At 41.1% G+C, this 27,452-nt stretch overlaps 1 protein-coding gene across 1 annotated transcript in view; it reads left to right on the forward strand.

Annotated features, from left to right (window-relative positions):
- Window positions 1-27,452, forward strand: part of LOC310842517 (uncharacterized protein) — a 589,060-nt gene that overhangs the window by 26,236 nt on the left and 535,372 nt on the right. The window contains exon 3 of the mRNA XM_083734647.1: window positions 16,772-16,861. Coding sequence (XP_083590773.1) covers window positions 16,772-16,861 — 90 coding nt within the window. The remainder of the gene's footprint in view (window positions 1-16,771; window positions 16,862-27,452) is intronic.

The raw sequence follows: 27,452 nt of genomic DNA on the forward strand, positions 1-27,452 counted from the left end.
TATGTTCTATGGGGCTTGAGGTACCAGATGTAATAGAATTGGGCTTGGCTAGCAATGGCAGATTTGTCTGGGGGAGGGCCAGAAGCTGCACATTTGAATATTAGTACTAGAGATCTCATCTCAAACTTGGGTGGGGGGGGGAGGCCAGTGTTTGTGCTACCTCTAGCTCTTTAAACAAAGAGAAAAAAATTGTGGGGAGACATAAAGGAGGAGAGGGATTTTTGGTTTCTAAAGAGCTAAAGGAGGGTCTAGAGGTGGATCAAGAAATTAAATGGAAAAGGACATGGAGAGAACACAAGTCTCTGGAAAACAGGCACTGAAAAAGAAGCATTTGATATGCCTTCGCATCTCAAACGTTTTTGAAGACAGGTTTATTTCCATCTCTATGGTGAGCTAATTGTATAATAGACCAAGTAATTATATAATTTATTTCCTATTCCTGTTTTAAATATCTCAAGGAATTGGGATGCTGCCTTTGGGGAGAGTGCAAAGAGTAAGGCATAAAGGTTATAGCTAATGAGCTATCTGTAATGAAACACTGTTTGTGTTGGTGTGTGTGTGTGAGGTTACAAGTCTTAAACATGGTTCCCAATGGTGCAAGTAAGCCTGAAAAAGAAATGAGTAGATTTACTGTTATGTTGCCTGAGGTATACTTTCTTGACAAATCCTTGGCTCTCAAAACAGAGTTTCCCAGGAAAATCCACAATAGGTAATAAGTTGATGAAGACATGTACTACATTGCTTGCAATACTAAGGCATCATTCAAACTGTGGTCCTTATCAAACAACCTGGTATGGGGCCATAATGGGACGCGGGTGGCACTGTGGACTAAACCACTGAGCCTAGGGCTTGCCGATAGGAAGGTCGGCAGTTCGAATCCCCGCGATGGGGTGGGCTCCCGTTGCTCAGTCCCTGCTCCTGCCAACCTAGCAGTTCGAAAGCATGTCAAAGTGCAAGTAGATAAACAGGTACTACTCCGGCGGGAACGTAAATTGTGTTTCCGTGCGCTGCTCTGGTTTCGCCAGAAGCGGCTTAGTCATGCTGGCCACATGACCCAGAAAAACTGTCTGCAGACAAATGTCGGCTCCCTCGGCCAGTAAAGCGAGATGAGTGCCGCAACCCAGAGTCATTTGCGACTGGAGTTAACTGTCAGGGGTCCTTGACCTTTTTATGGGGCCATAACAGCTTCATAAGAGCTAGTCCCATTTCTAGTCATTTTGAACATCTTCAAATGGGAGAGAGCGAAGGTGTGTTTGCCATGCTGGCTGGAGAGTTGGAATCCAACAAGCTCTGGAAGGCCACAGGTTAGACACGCCTGCTTGTAGACAGCCCCCTCACATTACTGCAACCTTTCCCCATTTGACTGTTACATGTCACATTGACCAATATAAAGTACAGCTGTTATTAACTGTCTTTTTGAGTTTATTTCCCCTCTTGACATTGTTTTGATCTTCTTTAAGACAACCAATTTAAAAGGAAAAATCTGTTGTGTTGGAGAAATTGTGAGAAATATTAATATGTAGATATTGGAGATATTGTGAGAAATATTAATGTAAAAAGTAAGGTTCCCCCACTCCATCCTCCAGATTCAGGAGGTGTGATTCAAGTTTATATTAGTAGAAAATGGAGTTACAGAGGTTATAATTGATGTTCCCATGAAAATACTTTCCTAGATGATGAAGATGAGAAGTCGTAGTATTAATAATAGTATTAGTAGTATTTCCGACCCACCCTTCACCATAAGGGCTGGTTACAACAATTTTAAAATACAATGTTAAAAATAGTTAAAACAAATTATATTGCTTGAATGCAGGGCTGGCCCAAGACATATTGGCACTAAGGCAAACCACAAAATGGTGCCCTTCTAGGGAAGAAAGGGTGAGTGAAGATTTATATCAGCAACAAGGGGGGAGGGCAATAAAGACGTACATCAGGAGCAAGTGTGGGAGGAGACCAGCAGTTTTTCCTATTTGCCAAGTGGCCACTGTAGAGGCAGCATGGGGAGAGGGGAAGCTGCTGAGGAGGCAGCAGATCTGACCTCTAAGGAGCGCTACACAGCTGTTGCTGCTACCCCACTAGCAGCAGTGGGTGATGCATTATTTGGAGGCCCAATCTGCAGCCCTTGTGGATCCTGAGGCCTGAGGCCTGAGGTGGTCACCTCAACTTGCCTCATGGGTGAGCCGGCTCTGCTTCAATGTCAGATACTTTAGATTGCGGTCCTGTAAACACTTACTTGGGGATAAGTCCTACTGAATTAAATGGGCTTACTTCAGAGTAGACATTCATAGGATTTCACTGTTAGCGGATGGCCTAAAGTAAACTACCCTATGAGAGATATATCAACGTTGAATTACCGACAGGCTCAGCTTTCTCCTTTCCAAACTATGTTCTTTACATGGCTCTTCTGTGACCTATTGCATCACCTTCCAAATCCTTTTTGCTTTAAGCTTCTTTATAACACTACTTCTGATCTCCATTTACTCTTGATATTGTTCCCTGCACTCTCTTGACAATTCCTGGGTCTTTGTCTGCTTTCTTTGTAGCTGTCATATTTATCTCTCATATATTTGTGATAGGGGAATTTTTTACTATTACAGGTTATAAGACAAGGATGTTTGCTGTCACCCCACTTATTTACACACTGCATAGAGCCTTTGGTGATTTCAAATGGAAGTAATCCAAAAATCAAGGGCATTTCTGCAGGAGATGAAGAATTAAAAAAATGCTGTATCCCAATAATCTTTTAGATATTGGCATTTAACTAAATGTAGTAAGATCTCAGTGTATGAAAAACAAGGGATGGGGAAGCAGGTTTGTTTGGAATGTAACATATTTGGGTGAAGAAAGGAATCATTAAATATTTACGAATCTTTTATGAAACTTGTTCAGTAATCATCTCTCAGTTGTCACTGGAGCCCTAATAGTGATGGTGGGGTTTTTGGGGGGGTGGTGGGAGAAGGCAACTACTGTACATAAAGGAACATTCCCAGCCACATCAAGACGGGGGGGGGGGGGAAACATGTTTGTCTGAACTTGTGTAAGGATGCCGCCATTTGCATCACACCAGTTAAATGTGCATATAAATGGCAATGACATATGTACGGCCATCCTATGTATTTGTGAACCGTGATGCAAACTTGTGCATGATTACTCAGACATACACCCTGTTGTATGTACATAGGACTCACTGATTATGCACATACATTTATAGGTGTCTGTCACATTGCCCGCTTACAGTGGTGACCATGGGCATACTATCCTCTTGAGACATGCAGGTGCAAAGCAGCTATGCAAGGCTCTTACCATGTGGAAAAACCTGTCTGCTCTATTAAAAAGTAAAACCTGAAGCCTAATTTGATTACAGTAGAATTAGAATCAGTTAATTCCCCCCCCCACTGCTCTACATCAGGCTTCCTCAACCTCAGCCCTCCAGATGTTTTTGGCCTACAACTCCCATGATCCCTAGCTAGCAGGACCAGTGGTCAAGGATGATGGGAATTGTAGTCCCAAAACATCTGGAGGGCCGAGGTTGAGGAAGCCTGCTCTACATAACTTTGTTGCAATACAAATCTCTGCTTGCAATCCAACAACTACCAAAGAAGAAGGGAAAGTGATCTGAAATGATGTGATAATGTAAAGCTGTCTTGGTTGTGTATGATTTTCTGCAAGAAAAGAAGCGCCTTGCTTAAAATTCCATTTTATTTTAAATACATTGTGTTTATCATTTCTAAGCCACTTCTTAAAAGTTGCCGAGTTATAATGCCTCAATACATTTGGGAAAAGAACATGCATGAAGATTTTTGAACAAAGGCTAGTGAATAGTGGACTGTCATCTCCAAATATTACGACTTCATACTATTCTGTCCAGTTATTATGGCTAGTGTGTCTTAATATTTTTAAGCATTAAACATTTAAAAGAAATAAAATATTTTCAGCAAGCTTGGGTTCTAAAATCTCTCAAACTGTTCAGCTATTATGATTCTTGAAGCTTTGCTTTTCATGATATTACTGATGCCAACATCTTTGTTTGGGATAAACCAAAACTACTCTGTGTTTGAATTTGTCAACCCATTTCCCAAAATACCTCTTCACTTTTGACACCCCTAATGGAATTTTGTCCATTAAATTTTTGAATTGTGTACTCAGACTTCCCTCATCATCAGATGACTTTCTGTTTTAGGTGAAGTCCCTTTACTGTGTGGAAGTTGACTATATTGATGAGTGTGATTTTATTCAATATAAGTTAACTATACAGTGGTACCTCAGGTTAAGTACTTAATTCATTCCGGAGGTCCGTATTTAACCTGAAACTGTTCTTAACCTGAAGCACCACTTTAGCTAATGGGGCCTCCCACTGCTGCTGTGCTGCCGGAGCAGAATTTCTGTTCTCATCCTGAAGCAAAGTTCTTAACCTGAAGCACTATTTCTGGGTTAGCGGAGTCTGTAACCTGAAGTGTATGTAACCTGAAGCATATGTAACCTGAGGTACCACTGTATATACAAATTTTCATATGATTATGGAAACATCTGAAATTTCAGCACATCCCTAATTTTTATTCATGTTTAGGGAGGCTCCTCATTTTCAGTACTGTGTGCTAATAACAGTGAATTGTTCAATGCTGTTTCACTTCTTACCTACTTGCATCTGTGTGCTGCCCTTGCCCAACCTCTTCACAGTTTAGTTCCATATAATATCTCTGACCCTTTTATCCACCTACTCTTTGGCTGATTCATATAGGTCCTCTTGCCTTTTTTATGTTCTCCCCACTCTTCCCCCCTCCATGTCTTCTGTACCTTTATGATGAGAACATTCCCACCCAAATATCTAAAACCATTTATTTGTTGTCACATTGCCTTTTCAGCTTCTGATTTTATCCCCAACAGTTCCATCAAGACAGTTGCTCAACTGGGAGTCACAAGTTTTGCCATCATCATGATTACTGAGGGGGTTGGCTCATTTAATGCTAAATTTCAAATGGTCTTTGCTGTCATATATGCCAACCAGAATGGGGCGAACAATTCAGAACAAATAATTTATTTGTCAAATGTATTCACTTCCATTACTCATGGGACATCTATAAGCAAAACAGTGTTTTCTCTCAAATATTTACTGCTTCTAATTTCTTGTATTCCTCAGTTACTTTTCCCATCTCCCTAATATATTTAAGGCTTATGGTTTGTTTGAATAGGCACCTCTGGGAAGTCTGAAGTTCTACCTCTAGGACTCAAGCAGGATAGATGTTGAAACTGAATGTCTTTGCACAAAGGTGCTCAGTTGCAAAGTTTCCTGAGTTTTTCCTAATGATCTTTTATACATGTAAACTGCTTAGAAGCCACCTTGGCAATTAAGCAGCCTCTGACCCTGTATCTCAAATAAATATATGAGAGCAGATCACTTGCATGCACTTTAACATGAGTTTGGAAAGGGCTGTATGGTCAGCTGTTAATTATTTAGGTAAGGCTTATCACCAGAGGTGGCTATGAATGATTGTGCATGAGATATTTCCATTCAGACAAACAACCAACTGTGAATGAGATCCAAGTTGTTCTTCCTGGCATCATTGTATCATGGTTCTCTATTTTATTCTCCTTACAATGTTCATGAGACAGTGGCAGCTGGTTTTTTTCCTTGTGTACCCAACTACCAAGGGTAGCTAAGCAGCGGTAGTAAAATCTGGGAGAGAGGAGAGGTTAGGAACATGGCACAACTAGGAATAATGCCTGTGTATCACACTAGGGGACGCAGGTGGCGCTGTGGGTTAAAGCCTCAGCGCCTAGGATTTGCCGATCGAAAGGTCGGCGGTTCGAATCCCTGCGGCGGGGTGCGCTCCCGCTGCTCGGTCCCAGCGCCTGCCAACCTAGCAGTTCGAAAGCACCTCCGGGTGCAAGTAGATAAATAGGGACCGGTTACCAGCGGGAAGGTAAACGGCGTTTCCGTGTGTGGCTCTGGCTCGCCAGAGCAGCGATGTCACGCTGGCCACGTGACCCGGAAGTGTCTCCGGACAGCGCTGGCCCCTGGCCTCTTGAGTGAGATGGGCGCACAACCCCAGAGTCTGGCAAGACTGGCCCGTACGGGCAGGGGTACCTTTACCTTTACCTTTATCACACTTGAAGGCAATATAGCAGCCTAAAAGCCTTGTCAGATGTGTGCTTGGAAAAAATTCACTTGCTATGCACAGTATTCAACAAAATAACTTCTGCTTGAAAAAATGACTTTCACCCTCTCCCCTCACACCCTCCCAGATTTACTCCAGGGGATGGGGAGACTCCTGAAACAGATTTAGGGGGCACACAAGAGGATGAGAGAGGGAAAGTGTTCCGTAGAGTATGGAGAAATCCTTGTGCTGATGGAATGTTTGCCTTAGCTCTACGTTGGATTTCACCCTGTTTATTTGAGGAAAAGCAGCAAGATTGAGCTTAGCTTCACACATTGCAGAGAATGTAGCCACACTGCATATGTTTAAACAGATGTTTGTAAATCAGAATGTTAGCTAGAGTCACGCCCATCTACCTGGTCACACACAGAGGGAGGAAGCTCCAGAGCAGGTATGAAAGGAAGTCCTCCCTGTCTGGAGCCACATTCCCCTGTGTATCCATTCTAGGCAACAGGAAAATGTTGTACTTGACTGCTCTAGTAATAATACACCCCACAGTTTCCAGGAGTTCTGGGTGCTTAACCAGATCTTCTCATTAGTGGTGCCCTCCTTGTGGAACGCCCTCCCTTCAGATGTCAAGGAGATAAAGAATTACACAACTTTTAGAAGACATCTGAAGGCAGCCCTGTATTGTGAGGTTTTTAATGCTTGATGTTTTTATTATGTTTTTAGATATGCTGTAAGGAGCCCTCTAAACTCTGGATTTTGTCCTTCTAACTGTCTAAGAGCTGAAGGAAGGGCTCCACACATTTGTCCCCTGGCACAGAGCCACTTCCTTTGTTCTCTTTGTTGTTGGCATTCATCTGTCTCAGGAGACAATGGAAGAATGCACCTTTGATGGGACAGGTAAAGTTGGAGAGTTACAGCGCATGCTGATATGGGAGAGACGTGCTTTATTGCAGGTGGGGAAGATGAAGGCGTCTGGTTGTGTTGATGCAGGTGTGTCATGGTGTTTCTTCTCTGTGTGCTCATCCCAGCGGGCATTCCTACTCTGGTCACCTGCCTGCCTGCCTCCAGGCAGTCTCTTCCCTTAACAACCCATCTTTAGTGGGTCATTACCAGGCTGGCTTGGGATGCGGGTGGCACTGTGGGTTAAAGCCTCAGCGCCTGGGGCTTGCCGATCGAAAGGTCGGTGGTTCGAATCCCCGCTGCGGGGTGCGCTCCCGTTGCTCGGTCCCAGCGCCTGCCAACCTAGCAGTTCGAAAGCACCTCCGGGTGCAAGTAGATAAATAGGGACCGCTTACCAGCGGGAAGGTAAACGGCGTTTCCGTGTGCGGCTCTGGCTCACCAGAGCAGCGATGTCACGCTGGCCACGTGACCCGGAAGTGTCTTCGGACAGCGCTGGCCCCTGGCCTCTTGAGTGAGATGGGCGCACAACCCCAGAGTCTGTCAAGACTGGCCCCTACGGGCAGGGGTACCTTTACATTTACCTTTTACCAGGCTGGCTTGGCTATTTCAACAATTGAATGTGTGCTGGATGCAGGAATTAGAAGAGGGGCTCAGGCATATAGCCTACTCTGCCCCCTCAGCTCTTAATACTGAGCTAGATGGACCTTTGGTCTCTCTAGCAGGGTTTTCTTTCTGTTGCTTTTTGCTGTTGGCAAAAGGCCCTCCCCACCCCTTTTTCAGATACATATTTTTGAAACTGACGACAGCACTGACTGCACAATTTTGTCTCATAGAAGATACAGACAACAAACTTGATCCATGGTAGGTTTATTTTTTTTAAAAAGGGTATTAGGGCCAAAAATCCTGAAATACAAACACACATTAAAAATAGTGCACAGCTGAGACCCTTACTTGTCTTTGTGTTTGGCTTTTTGGGGGTTCTAAGCTCCTTTGTAGGGCTGAGCCTACATTTCTGTTATATTAACAAGGCTATCTAAGGGAGTTGCTTTATAAACTTCTTGAAAAGAGTTCAACCTTTAGCTAGCTGGTGCATTCCAACAGGCTATAACACAATGTATAACAGCTTTTTCATTAACGAGCCTTCCAGGTGTTTTAGATTTCAACTCTCATCAGGCAAGCTGGGCTGTCTGGGCTGATGGGAGTTCAAGATATCTAGAAGGCACCAGTTTGGGGAAAGCTGATGTGTAATCTGTGCTCTCTTCAGCTATAGAGGAGGCATAAAGGTAAATAAAATAATCTCAATGATTAATTCTTTCTAGTGCAGTTAGTGGCATGTACTGGAAAAATAATTTACTTGACTACATAAAACTTAGGCTATGATCCTAAAATACTTTGAAGGAATTAATTTCCATTGAAATAATTGGGACTTGCATTTAAGTAAATGAATGAGGATTTGAGCTCATTTGAGTCTACTAACAACCACTGAGTTGAATGGGGCTTATTCCCATTTAAGCCTGACTGGCTCATTTGAAATATTGTGGTGCTCCCAATCCTATCTATGGGATTTTGTTGTGTTTGAGGATTAATAGGATAATAATTTCCATGTTGTGTACATATTTTTTTTTAAAAAAGCTCTCCTCATCTCGAAATATGTGGTAGGTTTCATACCTTCAAGGGAAGAAAATGATTGTGTCACACATATAGCAAAATGGGCTTTGATAAAGCTAAATGTTTCCTTGTAATCAAGCAAATAGGCAAAATGGTTGTTGTTCTCCATATAATTTGAAGTAGGTTTTTTGATCTAGAGTACAGTATGTGAAAGGGAATATCCCCGCAGTGTGAAAAATTATTTACTTCTTTTCTGCAGGAATATAGAAAAACAGTGGGAAGGGATGGGGAACTGAAGTCAAATGAATGCATTCCCTTCAGTGTGAGTGCTCCAGGTTTTTATTTTTTATTTTGCAAAGGAGAGGGCTGTGTACAAAGAGAAACCCACCCTAAAGCGAAAGTTGGAGCCTGCATATTGAATTGAGCCCTTGTATTGCTTTTGTGCTGTGTAGTAAAAGTCTCTGATTCATGAGTACATAATTGCAGCTTGGAATTAAGGGTATGGAGTGTAGCTGTTTCATTTCAGACCAGCCGAAACTCTGTCCCAGTATAAATAGGCCTGAGCTTTTAAAGAAAAGTGAACTGAACAGGGTCAGATTGATATACAAAACTGAACACAAAACAAATGCCAGCACCTAGCAGGCTTACTGCTAAGCTGGAAAACTCTGCACAATATGACACAAAGGTGTTATATGCATGGACACATGAACATTAGAAATTGTGTCTGCCAGTTCCTCCCTCCACAGTTTGTGTCTATGACTAGAGGCAACTTCTAAATGCCTTGTCCTCCACACAAGCTTTCTTTGGGTTTTATTGACAAGACTGAGAAGATCTTATAGAAATCAAAACATTATTTGATGACAGTTAAATTTAACATTTATCAGGATTTTGAAGCTATATTTCTGCCACAGAACTAGGAACCTAAGTATAGATATGTTGCTGTTTATTGGATCTGACTGCCCTCTGCTTGGCCACCATTGCTGTTTTTACATTAGCACCACAGGCAGCCATTAGGTTGGGTGTAGGATTGCAGCCACATTTATTTATTTTGTACAAATAAACAACAAGAAATCCATATATAAATGAAATTTCAGAATAGTACCCAAACATATTTAACATCCTAATTCATGCCATGGAAAAGCTCCTATATTAGTTCAATTTCAGGCTGTATCTAGCATTCATATGTTCAATTACATAGTATTTTATAGTGATTTCCTTTTATATTTATGGAAGGAGAGAAAGCTATTTCTGATACAGATCCCCTCACACTTAATTTTCCAGTTGACCTCTCTTATTTTTATTTATAAAAGTATTAATATCCTGCATTTCCATTTACAAGAACATGTAAACACATGTAAAAACACGTTAAACACATGTTTAACACAAATGTTAAAACAAAAGAAAGTATAGCATTAATACATACCACGTATATCAATAATCTATTACTTGTGAAGGTGACACCATTTACTTTCAGGTTTATCCTTGGCAGTGCTTTCCATAGTTCAAAGATGGCTGTCATTAAATTTGTAAACATCTCATCCTGGATGCTAAAACAGTGACAAGTTTCCTCACCTCTTTCATTCCAATTCCATATGTTTCTGTCTTGAGATTCCAGATAATATAAATCTGGGTGTAATGATGAACTGAGTGGACAACCAAAGCATCAGTAAAACAGTACTGATAACTTAAATTTTCTCTGGCTTCTTTTGACGTTCTATTGTTATCATAAGGATATGGTCCTATCTTGGCTGGATCAGTGATGGCACTAGCCCAGAGACATCGTTGTGAAGGCAGGACGTGGGACAGGCTAAGTTGACATCAGACTTACTTACACATATAACTGGTGCCTCAAGTAATGTGCACATTATATAGAGGATGGATCCTGTAGAAAATGTGCATATATTTAAGTTGAGTCCTGTACACTGTGTAGATGCTCACGTAAAGTAGCTAAAATGCATCTTCTCAGGGAATGTATAAAATTATGTTGATTTTTGGGTGGTGTGTAAAATCCTAGTAAATCAACAGCTTTCCATGCCATGGCATTCCACTCATGAATTGTTTCTCATAAGAAAAATGTGCATTTCTAAAATGCCACCATTGGAATAGATGTTTTGAGTTTGTCTGTCTGTCTGTTTTGCCTTCAAGCAGTTTGCTTTAGTGATCAACTTTCTTGAGACTTCCACACTGGGAAGACATTCCACTAGTTCACAATAACACTGTGATTGATTTGCATATTAATTCTAGAATAAGACCAAATTGATTTTTTAATGAAGAAAATTGACTGGGGAGTGGGAAATGCTAATGTGTTCTGTATTAATTTAACTGTTGTACCCACCCATTCTTTCTAAATGACTACATAATATTAATATAACTTTTAGAAACAAGCGAATAGAGGTTCTTCCAAAAGAGTTTGCTGAATCATCTTGAAGGACTGCTTATATACTCATTTGTAGTATGAGTAGACCTGGGTAGGGATGCCTCCCATATTAGGGTGGACAATTTGCATGCAGTATGGACTGCAGGGGTCCCGAGAATTGGATGCTAAATAATCATGGAGCTTCTAGATAGAAAATTCAAGGCTCCTGCTATGGTTGTCCCAAAGTAGGGATGCTGGCAGTGCCTCTGTTGTACTTTGTTGGAGGAAGTAGTTGTAGGATTTTTCTGCTACATTTCAGTGCCACTACTGTACACGGGCAGAAGGCATTCTTGGTACTAACTACCAGCATCACAGGGATCTAATGACACAAGAGGACAATATTTATTCATTTATTACATTTGCATCACACCTTCCATCCATCATAGAATTCAAGGACGTCCAGAGTAGGGTCCTATCCAGACACTGGGCAGCCTGAATCTACATGGCTTCAGCACAGTGGCTGCATCATGTGCTCTTGGAACAGGCAAAAGGTAGGATGGTGCAAACTTAAATATACAGCGGTACCTCGGGTTACATATGCTTCAGGTTAATATGCTTCAGGTTACAGACTCCGCTAACCCAAAAATATTACCTTGGGTTAAGAACTTTGCTTCAGGATGAGAACAGAAATCGTGCAGTGGCGGTGCAGCGGCAGCAGGAGTACCCATGAGCTAAAGTAGTGCTTCAGGTTAAGAACAGTTTCACGTTAAGAACAGACCTCCAGAACGAATTAAGTGTATGTGACTTATGGGGCCAGTGTACCTTTCTGCAGCTTTGCTATAGCTGTTCACTGAAACCCTTTCTCTTAGGGGTCTGTGCTGTGCCTGCTGTGTCATTTCACTCCACCTGGTTGTGTAAAGCTTTTATGTTTGGCCTAGTTCCTTACACTAAACAACTCACCATACAGGCAAGGACTGAGCTATTCTCCGAGTGCCCAGCTCCTCAGTCCAGCTTACCAGCTGCTTGACAGGCTTCCATGTGGCTCGTAGGTACCTGCTTACCTGCAGATCATAATCAATGCTGACTGTGGCTGTTACCAGTTCAGTTAAATGCACTGCAAAATTTAAGAGAGAAAGAGAGAGATCCGTGAGGTGTGGGGTGTACAGAGACCCGGCCTTTGAGAATTAACATATTCATAACTGACTTTGTAGGCACAGAGCTATCATTCTGTTTGTGTGCAACTTCCTTTGTCAGGAGAGCCATCAGTGAAAAACACTTCATTTTCTAATTTCCCCCACCCTTTCCCCCGCATCATTAACACCACGGCACGCCAGGAGAGCTCTGTGTCACAAAACATAAGTTGGAGGCGATACTGAAGTAGCCTTCTGTTTAAGTTTCAAGTTCATTGGCTTTTTTCCAAGTCCTTGTGAATTTCATTTGTGTTCAGATATGAGATCTGTTCACGACATTTCTCTCTCCCTCCCTTCTGCCATCAGTGTTAATTGCTGGGTGTCTGCGATGCGGTGAGGAACTGATACTGTATAAGTGCTCCTATTGCTAACACTACTCTTTTAAAATAAGATTTCCCCCTTCACTGAGATAAAAAATTAAAAACATTTGTATAGAGTTGTGAAAGTGAAGATGCCCAGGGCATGCTCATGAAGGGGCTATCAGGCTGAGAGAACACCATGGTTCTATTTTTCTTTTCTGGGGTAACTTTTGCTTTTTTAGTGTTAAAGATGGCTGGCTGCTTTGCTTTGACAAATGTATCAAATAACTAAATAAAACAAAGAGTTCACTATAACAACATTGGTCTTTTTAGAGCTCTTTAAGATGCTGAGAATAAGCTTTCTTGTTCCAGTAAATGACAAATGGTTATCATTTTTCAATAAACAAGTTCCAGTTTTGTCTCTCCTGTTTTCTGATATCTAATCTCAAGAATCCTCCTTGTGGTTAAGATATTAATTTGCTGTGGGGACAATCCTATGGCAAGAAGCACCGGGATGGGCAGCTTAGGATGCAGGAGATCTCTGGCTGAGTGGGCGCTAAGTCCTCAGCCCAGGCTCAGCCCAAGATATGTCAGTGTAACTTGCTCATTCTGGCTCAGCAGAGGCTCAGATGGCTGAACCAAGGCAACTTTAGTTCCCCAACAGGGCATTCCAGGGATGGGACCAGATGGGGGGGGGGGGACCTTAAACTAAGCCTGTCCAGCTTTTAAAGGCTTATTTCCCTTCTCTCAGGCTTAGGCCAGTGTGGTGTAGTGGTTAAGAGCGGTAGACTCGTAATCTGGGGAACCGGGTTCGCTTCCCCGCTCCTCCACATGTAGCTGCTGGGTGACCTTGGGCTAGTCACACTTCTCTGAAGTCTCTCAGCCCCACTCACCTCACAGAGTGTTTGTTGTGGGGGAGAAAGGGAATGTTAGCTGCTTTGAGACTTCTTCAGGTAGTGATAAAGTGGGATATCAAATCCAAACTCCTCTTCTTCTTCTTCTATTATAGCTCTTCCTTTATGCCAATTTGTTGTGCATTATGTCTATTATTAGGAATAAAAAAGAATCTTAGTGTATATTCCACTTCTTTGGTTGATTGTTTTGCTGAAGTCCACTTTTCTTGATGATTGCATGGGACCAATTTATAGTCATACCTGGGTTCGCAAACGTAATCTGTTCTGGAAGTCCGTTCAACTTCTGAAACGTTCAGAAACCAAGGCACCGCTTCCAATTGGCTGCAGGAGCTTTCTGCACTCAAGCAGAAGCCCCGTTGGACATTTGGCTTCAGAAAAACATTCAGAAACTGGAACACTTCTGGGTTTTTGGCGTTCGGGAGCAAAAATGTACGAGTACTAAGGAGTTTGAGAACTAAGGTACAACTGTATATGGTAGAATGTTCCTATTACTTTTTACATTCCCAACACAAAAGTGCCAGTTATTTAACTATGCTATTAGGAATACTTCTGAAAAGCATCCTTTTGAAACATTTTATCACTATTGTGTGCATATGAGAGGATGAGTTCAGAGTTCAGTCTTCCTGTTGCAAACATATTCTGTGTACTTCTATAAGCCAATCATTTTTATAGATAATTTTAGATGCATTCCTTTAAAATGCTGTAATTCATTGTAGAGTTTTGTGCATAGGTATCCTATAGGGACATTTCCTTCTGCATAATTGTGCCCTAGTCTGTGGCCCAGACTGGTATAGTGAATGTTAGATTTTTAATATTATGCCAGCTGGGAATGTTATGCATGAGAAAATGCGGAATCTACCTAATGAATAGAGTTTACCTAATGTGTGCCTTTTGCTAAGAAAGAGTTAAGTGAAGCATTTATACCATATAAACTTTGCTCTTTTGCATTAAAATGTTTTTATTCATGTTGAAGATTTCTCTTTCACCCATGGCTATTGTTTGTCAGTAACAGCTAGCTTTTGTGAAGTTAATAAATGTGCATAATAAGGACATAAAGGTATGGGGAAGTAATACTGTAATCCTTTTGTTTGGATAATCAGTCTAATGTATGCAAATTAAACCTTATTAGTACTAGGGTTTTGTGTCTGCTTATCAAAATGTGCCATTTTCATGAAAATTGGAAGTCCATTATATAAAGTTATTATTAACAATCATTTAGGAATTATATACGGTATGCAAATTAAAGTTGATTACAACTAATTAAGGGCTTTCTTTGTTATTTGACCTTGTCTGCTTTTTATGTAAATATGTTTCTTTTGGTCTGGCATATTTTTAGACTCAGAAAAGTATATTAAGACAAGTTATATTATGTATTTTAATATTTTTTTGTGTATGGCATCAAAAGCCCCTTGCCATTGTCTAGGCACCTTGTTCTTCACCAGCTTGTACAGACAGATGAGAGTCTGATGCACTTAGCTGGAGGTCTGAGGACTCTGCTTCAAGACTGTATACTGTCAGTGAGAGGGGACAATCACAGCTCCAAGGACCTTCAGCTGAAATTGATCTATAATCCACCATCAAACATAAACAGTTTTCATGCCAGAATACCCTTTTGTTCCACACTTTATTGAACAGAGTAAGGCTATGAGATACCGATCGCCAGATAAAACTAAGCAATAAATGATCATTCACCCTATTTGCAAGGTGCATTGCAGAATGTAATAGTTCAATGCCTATCTTGTTGAAACCATTCATCTAAGAACAGATGCTTGTTAACTTTTAAAACATAGCACACCCGGTAACAACAAATCACCTTTAGCAAGGGCTGTTAGAAGTATCAAAATCAGAATGCGAGAGTGTAATTGGAGTTGTGCCAGGCTGAGGGAGGGGCTCAATATATAGAATAAATTTATATTACCTACCATACTCTGCATGTTTCTACGTATTGCAGAGGTGGTGAATTAACTGACATGTTAGCCAGTTAACCTAGCATGAAGGGCATGCAATAGCTGCCATATTGTCGGCACATCAAAGATAGGTAATCAATATCTAAATGATTCCCATTGTCTTGAAATCTCAGTGAAAAAACCAAAACAAAAAAAGCCTCAAACCAAAAAAAACCAACCAACAGAGAAGTCTGCAGCCATCAATGAGGGAAGGCATGGAGCATATCACTTATTCTACTTATGTTGTATTGTATTTTGACTATACATTTTTAAATCATATTTTGAATTGTTGTAACCCTTCCCGAGACCTTAGGATGAAGGGCAGGTAATATTTTAAAATACACCTACTCCTACTAATTTTGTCTTAATGGCTGCATTGACATGCAACACTAATTACTTGTGGTATCTGAAGAAGTGTGCATGCACACGAAAGCTCATACCAAGAACTGACTTAGTTGGTCTTTAAGGTGCTACTGGAAGGAATTTTTTTTTACTTGTTTATATGTCCTCCAAAACTCGCACCCTCTCCTTTCTCCTGCACACTTGTGAAAAGATAGGAAGTTCATACTTGTATTTGACTAACTGTGGTTTAGTGTGCCATCTGAATCCTAAACTGTGGTTAATTTGAACTCTGCTTAGTGAACAGAAGCCAGCTTCATAACCTATGGTTTGAAGTTGACTTGTTTCCACCACCATTGCACCAAGCAAAAATGTTTCTTTTTAACGCGGCCTTTGGTTGATTTGATTGACATCCTATGCCCTTTTAAAATGTGGGGTTTTTTTTGCGGGGTGGTGGTGGTGGGAGGGAGGTGTGTGTGGGGGAGAGGAATATTAATCACTTATTGTGCAAATTTGGATAACACTGCAAGCAGTGATTAATCTAAGATGGAAGTGAAAGCTTTCAAACTTCTCCTTAAGGGCAGACCAGGTTTAGGATGAACTATACAAGCTTGTGGGGTGACTCGACTTGTTCTTATACAAAACTATGGTTTAACATTACATCCAACCTGGAATGTGATACAGTTGCTGTGATATTCTGCTTCAGAAGTACAGAGGTGAGCAAACTGAAGCAAGACATGGGCCCTGCCCATAGGTTAATGTGACTAAGAGTGGGTTTCAATGTCTTTGTATGTCCCTTTGGCTGTGTAAATATTATCATTTACTCTGTATCCAGTGCATCACTGCCACTGCTTCTGAAGCCATGTGCACACAACAATAGCCACAATCCAATCCTGTAGCTTCTTAAAAAACACTACTGTTTGATGTGTTTCCCCTCAAAACAGTTTCCATTCAAACTGAAAATGTAAGGTACATTAACTTCACAGTTGAACTGAGGTGTGTACATTTGAGACAGCTGTTGCGTGTGCACAACATTTCCTATATATTTATTTTCTGTTAACCTGACACAAGTTGCCAAAGTGCTTCTGGCCTTTGTTCTCCTTTCTTGTTCCCAGAACCAGCAACTCCTGTTACTTGCAAAATGACTGGGAAACTGCCACGTGATCCTCAGAAAGCGAGAGAGACTCAAAGACAACAAGAATTAGGTAGGCTGAGCCCATTTAGCCCCCTACCCTATTTCATCCCTGGCTTGCCCACATGTGCACTAAACACAGTCCACGATAACCAATGAGAGCTGGAAAGGTATGACAATGTAGCTGTGGCTGTCCGGAAACATTATACTGATAATGATTGTTCCCATAGCACCTTTTGTAGTAGTGCCATTTTTATCTCATAACCAAAACCAACAGTTGAAAAAAGAGTAATTTCCCCCAACAGCCTACAAAAATATTAATGTATATGGATTAGAGGAATGTAGTCAGAAGCATGTAAGGTAAGGGTTCAGTGAAGCTAGTGGAATAGAAAGTATGAATGTCAGATGGCTTTCTGTAGGAAAGGTATTCCAGAAATAATCTTATACTGGGGGTAGCCAATGTGGTACCCTCCAGATATTGTTGAACTCCCAACTCCCTTCAAACCCTGCCAGCGTGAACAAATATCAAGCATATTGCAGTTGTGGAAGGAAGCCCATGGGGCAACTATAGCAGCAAAACAAGATGCCTTCATCTGCCCCAGTTGCTATGAATCAGGCATAGGCAAACTTGGCCCTCCAGATGTTTTTGGCCTACAACTCCCATCATCCCTAGCTAACAGGACCAGTGGTCAGGGATGACGGGAGTTGTAGTCCCAAAACATCTGGAGGGCCGAGTTTGCCTATGCCTGCAATAAAACATGTCTCTTCCATATCGCTCTGTATGCCCGCAGAAGGCACTGTAACTCTCCAATGGTTTGACTTTGCTCCTGATGGCGCACACTTTCATTGTTTCTCGAGACAGATGGATGCCAACAAAAGTCCAGCAACGACTGGAGGGCACCATACTGGTGAAACCTTTCTTATAAACACTTAAAAGGTAAAGGTAAAGGTACGCCTGCCCGTACGGTTCAGTCTTGACAGACTCTGGGGTTGTGCGCCCATCTCGCTCAAGAGGCCAGGGGCCAGCGTTGTCCGGAGACACTTCCGGGTCACGTGGCTAGCGTGACATCGCTGCTCTGGCGAGCCAGAGCCGCACACGGAAACGCCGTTTACCTTCCCGCTGGTAAGCGGTCCCTATTTATCTACTTGCACCCGGAGGTGCTTTCGAACTGCTAGGTTGGCAGGCGCTGGGACCGAGCAGCGGGAGCGCACCCCGCCGCAGGGATTCGAACCGCCGACCTTTCGATCGGCAAGTCCTAGGTGCTGAGGCTTTAACCCACAGCGCCACCTGCGTCCCTTCGTATAAACACTTACCTGGGTACAATAGCCATGGAAACTGTAGATAGATTTGATGAGTTAGAAATGGTCTATTTAAGAGAATTGTGTCAAGCAGGTCATTGTGACATTTGTACAGAAGAGCAGAGTTTATGAAGAGACACCTGAAAGTCATTGTAATTGCTTAAGAACAGTTGCTCATTTGCATTACAAAACAGCATGGACAGCAGAAGTATTACAAGTGAAGGCTAAAAATAAAATAAAATAAAATTCCAAACTCCTGAACTCTTTTAATTCAATCAGAATTTAATATGCAATTAAAACTAATTATCTCATAATGAATGTAGAGACACATGATTATTGCATCATTTCCATAAGAGACTTGCATATTAACTTGTATAATTTTTGGTTTCACAATGGAGGTGGAAGGTTAGATGATTTTGTCTCCCAAATGCCTGCATTTTCTTCATGACCTTGTTTGTGGTGGTGATTGTACTGCTGGGAAGGCATCTCAAATGAATTTAGGCAGCTGCAGTATTAAAAGTAGATTTCTTTGAACAGAAATACACTTTAAATGTTGCTTTTCTCCATCGGCTTCAATAAGCAAAATCAGAACTTTGTGATGGATAAACCCAGCTGCTCGAAAGTGTAAAGAGAAGGAAGTGATTTGAAGAACAACCCACAGATAAGCAGATGCAAAAAATAAATAAATACTGTACCTCCTTGGTAGCATTGAGGAGAACATTGAGATAATATGGAAAAACATGAAAGAAGGTAATACAGATATCAGAATAGCCTCCCACAATCCTTGTATGGGTAGCCTTTTAGTACTTCTAATGAGAACAAAGATGTTTTGGAATGCAAAGCAGGAAACATTGCTATCTGAATTTATTGCTGCGTCTCATTTAAGATCCTTTCATTTCCTATTGGCAAGGCTTCATTTTAGGAAACCTGATTAAAACTAAATAGTCGAAACTCCCCTTGTGCATTATTCCACTTTTTTGTGTATAACAGATTGTGTGTTGCCCTATGATCTAGGACCATGCTGTGTTAACCACCCTCCCCCATCTGTATAAAACTTTTATCTTAATAATACAGTGGTACCTTGCAAGATGAATGCCTCGCAAGACGAAAGGGTTTTTCGCTTTTTGCGTTGCTCCACAAGACGATTTTCCCTATGGGCTTGCTTCACAAGATGAAAACGTCTTGCGAGTTTGCTTCCTTTTTCTTAAAGCCATTAATACCCAGGGAATCCGCGCTCCGCAAGACGAAAAAATCGCAAGACGACACAACTCGCGGAACGAATTAATTTCGTCTTGCGAGGCACCACTGTACTCCCATTCACTTGCATCTTTGTCTATCAGAATGGTTTGGATGGTCACTTTTTGGATATTTGAAGCCAATACTATACATGTGTTTCCATGTGTAAACCATAAGGAACTACAGTGGTACCTCGGGCTAAGTACTTAATTCGTTCCAGAGGTCCGTTCTTAACCTGAAACTGTTCTTAACCTGAAGCACCACTTTAGCTAATGGGGCCTCCTGCTGCTGCCGCGCGATTTCTGTTCTCATCCTGAAGCAAAGTTCTTAATCTGAGGTACTATTTCTGGGTTAGCGGAGTCTGTAACCTGAAGTGTATGTAACCTGAAGCGTATGTAACCCAAGGTACCACTGTATAAACATGATAAGTAACTTCAGGGAAGACTTTTGGTTTGTGAGATGATCCCTGAAACCCATGTGTTGATTACCTCACTTACTATGCAGAAATATCTAAGGTGGAACAGTTTGGCAGCTGGGAAACTCTTTTTCAATATTTATTAATGGTATAACCTTTTAAAGAGTAATACTTTATTATTTGTGGTTTTAGTATAGCTTTAATATGGGCCTCTTCAGGCTTGATGCTTAGTTATGCAGGTCTGCCATGTTTGACAAAGCATATTGTAAACCTAAAGGTAAAGGTACCCCTGACCATTAGGTCCAGTCGCGGACGACTCTGGGGTTGTGGTGCTCATCTCGCTCTATAGGCGGGGGAGCTGGCATCTGTCCGCAGACAGCTTCTGGGTCATGTGGCCAGCATGACTAAGCCACTTCTGGCGAACCGGAGCAGCGCACAGAAATGCCGTTTATTGTAAACCTGACAACACCAAAATAATGATATAGGTCATGCCCTAGAGATATGTTTTTTTTCAGACAAAATAATCAAAATATTTAATATTGTAATTATGAACAAACAGTTCAAAACAGCCCAAAAACTTGTTGCATATCAGTTGTGATCTGCTCCAGTGATTGACTGAATTGCTATGATGTCATTCTAAGACTGTATACATATGATACCTTTCATTAAAGCACATTTGAAGCAAATAATTGTGGGCATTGTGATTTGCCCCTCACAGAGGTACAAGGTGTGCCAACTTGAATGAAATATGGGGGGAGGCAGGTAAGCCCTGCCCTGAACCCCCCATTTGAATGGCAATACCCATCAACTTTGATGGGGCAGTGCCCTAAAATATTTTATTGGGGTTAAGGGACCTCAGCCCCTAGGTGTTGGCTCCTATGATTCCTAGCAACCTTTAACAAACTACAGAATTCTTTGGGCAGGAGGAGAGGATGTGTTTTGAATTTGCTCTAAAGTTATAGCGTGTACCAAATCCCTAGAATGAAATTTCAGTGACATAATTTCAAGTAACAATGTGGTTGTTAAGAGAGAAGTGCAGATTATTGTGAGGAAGGGAGAATTAGAAAGACTGTGTCGGCAGGCAGAAATATATAGGAGAAGAAAGGGGAGAACTGTACCCTTGTTGATTGTTGCATGTGAATAGTTATGCAAGTGTACAGCTCAACAATTTGTTACAAATGTACACAGGTTGCACACTTGTTGAATGTAATGTATGCACATACCTTAATGCAGGGCATAGTATGTAGAATGAGAAGCTCCCTCCTCCAAGATTACATTTTTTTTCTTTCACCAACAGCATATTGCACCTATAGAGTCTATAGAGGACAGTTTCTGATGGGTATGTCATCTACAATGGGGGAAGGCGAATACCTTGCCCTATCTCCCCCCCCCCCATGAAACGAAAAAGGCAATCCATAAACATGTGTGATGATGCCTCATACACTGTCTTCATAATAGACAAATGAAAGTAGGCAAAGAGTGCATATATTATTCATTTTGATTTTTAACATTATGGAGTAGCTTTAGAATGTGGAACAAGTTTTGTAATAGGGTGAAAATAGGGCGATAACTGTCACCATAATGGGTTGATCTCTTTCTGCTTAATTTTCTTTTAAGATTCCATTTTGCAACAGAGGAGAGCAGCTCCGTAGTTTGTGTTTCAGGACAAGTGTTTCTATTTCCCTCCCAATTAGATTGTCAACCTTTGATCTTATGTCTTATCAAGCCCCTTCCCTTTCCGCTATCCTGGAATGTAATAATTGCTCAGCAGTGCTACAAAGTATTTCAGCTTTAAAGAACACCATGATTTATCTAAGTATTTGTTTGCAGGGGAGCACTGGGTCTTCAAGTCTGGGTAGGAGGAATCTTATGTTGGATACCTACCCAGCCTGTCACTGAGGACACATTTATCACAAGCATAAATTTTCATACGATCATTGGAGATGATGTTTGAATGGAAATAGCATGAAGCCTTATCAGCTAAATAACAATGCATATTAGAACACCCATTACATATCTGTAGGCATTAATTTATGTTGGAAGAACTGGAGCTCCACAGAACAGGCAGACTTACTAAATTGACAGATCACCAAGAGGGTTATGGGCTCTAACAGGAACATGGTTATTAAATAATGTATTAATAGATGGTCTGTAGTTGCTAGGAATGAACGAATGAATCTATCATTTTTGCTTCTCTCAGTTTGTCATTTCTAGTTTAGTTCACCCGATTTCCACATCAGTTTGCAGTGTTAAAAAAAATGCGTGAAAATTCATATGCATTTTTATGGGTGTTTTGCCTAATGTACACATTTTTGCAAGCTGTTTTCTTAATACATTAATTTCATTAATAGCATTTGTGTGTGTGTGTGTGTGTGTGTGTGTGTGTACTTTCTATTAATAAATACATTTTTCTGTGCATGTCTTTTGGTATCACAAAAACTGGAAATGTGTGAATTTCAATTGATAGCTACATTTCAGTTTACAGGTTGGTTTGCAAATGCAAATTAGGGAGGTTTGCATGAAAACTGAGAACTGAACAAGTCCCGCCCCCCCAAATATAGTCATCTATAGTTATTTGTTGTTATAAAATGATAATCAAGTGAAAGTTTCCAAATATCAGGAACCAGAAGTATCTTGAGTTACTAACAATTTAGGGTTGCTATCCTGTACCCATTTACCTGGCATTCAGACTGACTTCTGAGTAGATATGCATATGACATTAGTATTTGTGAAACATAATCCCCAATTTAAGGTTTGGTTACCTCATGTATAATGTGTCCCAGCCATTATTCAGATACTTAGATGATGTCTGTTAATGTTGCTAAGCCACTCCATGCTCTTCTCCTGTTGTGCAATAAAACTCCAATTTAATTGGATGGCAAATTGATAAAATATTGGTTAAAATTGTATTGTGTCATGCTGCTGCTTGTGTCTGTAGATCTGAATTAAAATTAATTCACAAAATTTGCTTAATAGAAGTGGCTTCATGTGCTTGGTGCATTATGGCCTAGATTTGCTCATCCCATTAAATCATTAAACTACTGTTTCTACTTTGAATGATGGCTAAGAACTGAGAACAAGGACCCTCCAAAAGATTCTTGGCACTGTCCCCTCAGAACCCAAGTAGCATTCTGAAGAATGAGACTATCTGGTTAATCAGGCTCGAGAGCTACCTTTTTAACCTGCAGAACATTTTGAAACAAATGTCTGAGATGTCAAGGTCAAGGTGTTTGATGCAAAAATGATACTGGACTAGATTAACAACCACATTTATATTTAAGTATTATTCAGCTTGTAGTCTAGACTGTGGCTGAGATCCAAATAGCCATGAAGATCACCAAAAACATCCTTGACTTTGGGGAGGGGCTTGGTGGATGCCAAAAGGGTTGAAGTCAGGTGGGGCTCTGAAGCCACGCTGAATGTTATGGCTGCTAGCAATTCCTTAGGGCCGAGGTTTTCCAGTCTTTCTGAGTTCACGGCTCCCTTGATCTACTACATTCTTTCTGCAGCACCCCTGTGGGGCTTAGAAAGCTTCTCACTCTTTTTCCGAACAAAGAACAACAAAGAAACAAGGATGCACTTCAAATAAACAGTACAAAAACAATTTTGTAATACCATAACAGAGCAATAACATAGCCAAACAATAGCAGATGTAATATAACCCCCCCCCAAACCCCACATTCCAATACTTGAACTTAACAAGTTTATTTTAATAGCATGCAGCACCCAATTGCAAAAAGAACAAGTGAGCTTCATGGTCCTAGAAGCACCCGTCCCATGATGTTGCTCACCATCCTTCACCTGCAGCAGCTTCTTCCAAGGGCAAAGGGTGGACCATTCCCCATGATAAAAAGCAAACTCTGCCCCAGTAAACATATCTTAAAAGGTAAAACTTATTTTAAAAGGGAGTTATATATGAATTAACTGGATTATAGAGAATTTCTCATGAAGGATAGGAGGCATTATATAGCTAGAGAATAAAGCTGGCCATCTATGCTAAAGGTTATGGGCAATATTCAACTAAATAATGGCATGAGCAGAATGACCTCCACTTGCACAGCAGCAGGACTCCCCTCCTCTCTCCTCACCCATGCATACAACCCCCCAATCTGCTCTAGAGGGATGGGGACCCCCAAAACAGATTTAAGGTGAGTGCGGGGGGAATGGAGAGATGGGCAAGTCTCCGCACATGTGCAACTACTTTGTTGCATACCATCCTAAGTACTAGCAATGCTGGACATTGTACTAGCACCTGAACGTTGCCAGACAGCTGCTGAAATGGATGTCTGGAAGAATATGTCATAAAGCCTTAAAGCACAGCCAACATGGTGCCCAGTTGGCTGGGCTGGAGGGCACTAAAAAAAGGTCAAAAGGACACTACATTAGCTGCACATGGATTAAAGAAAGATTGGGTTTGTTTCTGGGCTAAGGATATACCGGTAAGTCTTGAAGAAAACACTTTCTTAGTTACAGCGTTGACATCCCCTGTTCTAGATAATCTAGATGATTTCTGAGTGAAACAATAATCATTTTGTTGCATGTAATGCGCTCCCTAGAATCTCTAAGGCATTTTAGCATGAGCACCAGGCTAAAACGGGTCTTCACAGGTGGTGGCATTTCTTTTAGCTTCACGATGTCGGCATTAAACAGGATTTTCTTTCTCTCAGGTATTTCGAATAATGTTCATGAATCATAAATAAAAGGAAGGAAAACAAAATTCCTGTTCGGGTTTATCGTTTCCATTTACATTTAGTATTGAACAACAATAATCAAGTACCATGTGATTTGCAACCCCCTCCACATGTAACAAGCTCATCAGTGTACAATTTTGAGTAAAAGCTAAAAGGATAAAAAAGCCGTAAATATCAGACAAGGGAAAAAGAAAGAGAAAGGAAAAATAAATAACAGGATAATATTTTAATGGACTGCCGATGAATCGGAACAAAACTCCTGCCAGTGCTGGTATACTCCATTCTTAGAATCATCAAGCCACCGTCTCTTTGGTATTGTCAAGATCTGTATATCATATCTTTCATTGCTCTTTATTTGTCTTTGTCTCCCTCTGCTTGACTGGTAACATACAGTAGCCTTGCAATGTATACTTATTTCAAGACTGAATGCAGTGGTTATAAATACCTCTCTTGGACTGAAAGAGGCAAGTTAAAAAAGAAGCAATAAGCTTTAGTGGATGGGATACTAAGCTGCTTCAGATAAGGGGTTTCTGTCAATGAAGCATCATGAAATAAAAGTGCCAGCCTTTTCACTTCTTATAGCCTGAAAGAAGAAAATCTTTTATCAGAACAGGTCTAAAGTGGTAATGAGTGTCTTTGCCTCTGACAGGTTATTGGAAGCATAACTTGGGTAAAGGATACAGGCTCCAATAAGTTAGATACTGGAGCTGACTATGGGACATTATTTTTACAGTCTGTTTGTACCTTAAAATAAAATAATGTTACATTAACATAGAACAGGATCTGGTTGAAATAAACAAAAGGACCTGCCCAAATCTGATCTGGTAATAATCTGGACAAAACAGATTTTATCCTCTAGATATCCCCTGACTATGTGCAATGTTAATCTAGACCACCTTGAATAATTTGATACCATCAGCCTATTGGGACACCTTACTGCTCACTCCAACACCAGTCCTCTATTGCTTGTTGTCCAAATTCCAATAATCTCCCTAGCTGGTTTTCTGTTTCTGGGGTATTAAAATATTTGTCACTGATTTTAATATTTTTTGTAATGTGCTCCTTGAATTCTCTCCTCCCCCCCGCATCCCATATTGATAGTTTGAATTTATTTTCCCAATGTTTATGTTCCTATTTTTTCTCATTTGGACTTCAGTTTCTAAAGAAACCCTTCTTGCCTCGAATATATTCCTTGACTCTGCTCATTAAACCATGCTGGCATCCTCTTAGTCTTAGTTGTGCCTTTTCTGTATACATTTTAGCTAAGTTTATGTTGTTTGTGGTGTTGAAAAAAAACATAGCATTATGGAGACATTTGACCCTCTTGACTTTTCCTTTCATAATAAGCTGTTTTTCATAACAAACTGTTCTTTGTGCCTGCTGAGAAATTGTCCTCTTCTGTTTTTTCCTCACCCTTGTCCTAAATCTGACACAGCCCTCACTCTGCTGGATTTAGCAAGTGTAAGAGCTCTGTGTACTGAGGCCTTTGAAGAGAGTAAAGTGAATTGCTTCCCATATGTTCAAGGCAAAATGCTATTCTTTCTACAGTGGAGTGCGGGAACCATTGTCCAAACCTGGTCCACCAGCAGGACTAGCCCAAGACATTTTGCAGCTTGAAGGGAACCAGAAAATGGCACCCCTGGAAATCCTAGAAATTGTATTTTGCTAAGGGTGCTGGGTTAGATCAGGGACTGTTGAGCTCAAGAACCACCTGTAGCTCTCCAGGCCTCTCTGTCAGGGTTCAGGCTACCCCCTCTCCTGCTTTGCACCTACTTGGAGTGTGTTTTACTGACTGAAATGTGTCTTTGGATAGAGAGGAGGTGCTGGGTGGTGGGACAGCACTCGGCGCGGCTTCCTTGCCACTGCTCCCCCTTTTGTTGAATGACCTCTCAGCTTTGCACCATGGCTTACTAGCTGGAGACTGAAACTGCTCTCTTGCAGAGCTTGGCGCATGCACTCAGTACTTGCGTGAGATTCTGTGGGTTAGCGGTTTGATAGAGGTATGGAAAGGAAAGGAAACCATGTTGCCATGAAATGGGGAGGAGAAATGCTATGGTGAAGCAAGGGAGACAAAATGGAGAAGGAAAATGGGTCTGGGGAAGGAGAGGGAAAGCGTGTGGTGAAGCAAGGGGCCCTTCTAAACCAGGTATTGACAAATATCGTCAGATAAACAGTGCTGAGCAGTGTGTGTATATGAAGGCTGAGGAAGGCAAATCGGTTTTTTGTACGTGAAGGAAAATAAGGTCTAGGTGAGCTTGATAATGTGATGCTGTTTATTTTGGGAAGATGCATAGTGGTCCTTCTGCAAAGCAGGCTGTCAGGCTCTCGAATGACACTGTGCTAGAGAAGGCCTTATGAGTGCCAAAGTAATTAGATAAGCAGCAGATCAATGAGGCAGAGAACAAAAGCCTTCATCGCTGCTCCACACTCTTCAGTTCTCTCCTGTTTCCTTCTCTCTTTATAATTTTTTCATTCTTCTTTGTCTTTCTCTCTTAGCCACTTGCCTTATTCTGACAACATGATTACTTAATACTTACCTGCCAAATTAACTGACTTATTTTACCAACTGGGTGGATATGCAGTACCTTGACACTTGCTATTTGAGGAGCTAGCAGCTTTTGTTTTGGTCCGTGATGTATAAATAACAATAAAAATACATAGTGATGATTTGCTTTTCCAGAAATCTATGTATGTTCTGAGTAACAAAGAGGTGGATATTATTTCTCTTTTGCCTATTTATTACAACAGGTGTGATAAAGGGGGGGGGGGGAAAGCAGCAATCCAACAGCACATCCCTAGATAACTATTTGCCATTTCTATATCCATGCAGAAGAAAGCTTATAATGCAGTTACAATGGCCGGTTACTTTAGCCCAGGAGTGGTGGTGGCCTAACCCCCAAGTCTTTATTTGTTCCCTCAGTATAGCTACCAAATTTGCTGGTGGCAAGGAAATATGTAGCGACACCTGTTAAACACCCACAGGATCCTGCTTTATCAGGCCATGGGTCCATCTAGCTCAGTAA

Source organism: Podarcis gaigeae (genome assembly GCF_964106915.1).
Source record: "Podarcis gaigeae genome assembly, chromosome: 4".
Classification (NCBI taxonomy): Eukaryota; Metazoa; Chordata; class Lepidosauria; order Squamata; family Lacertidae; genus Podarcis; species Podarcis gaigeae.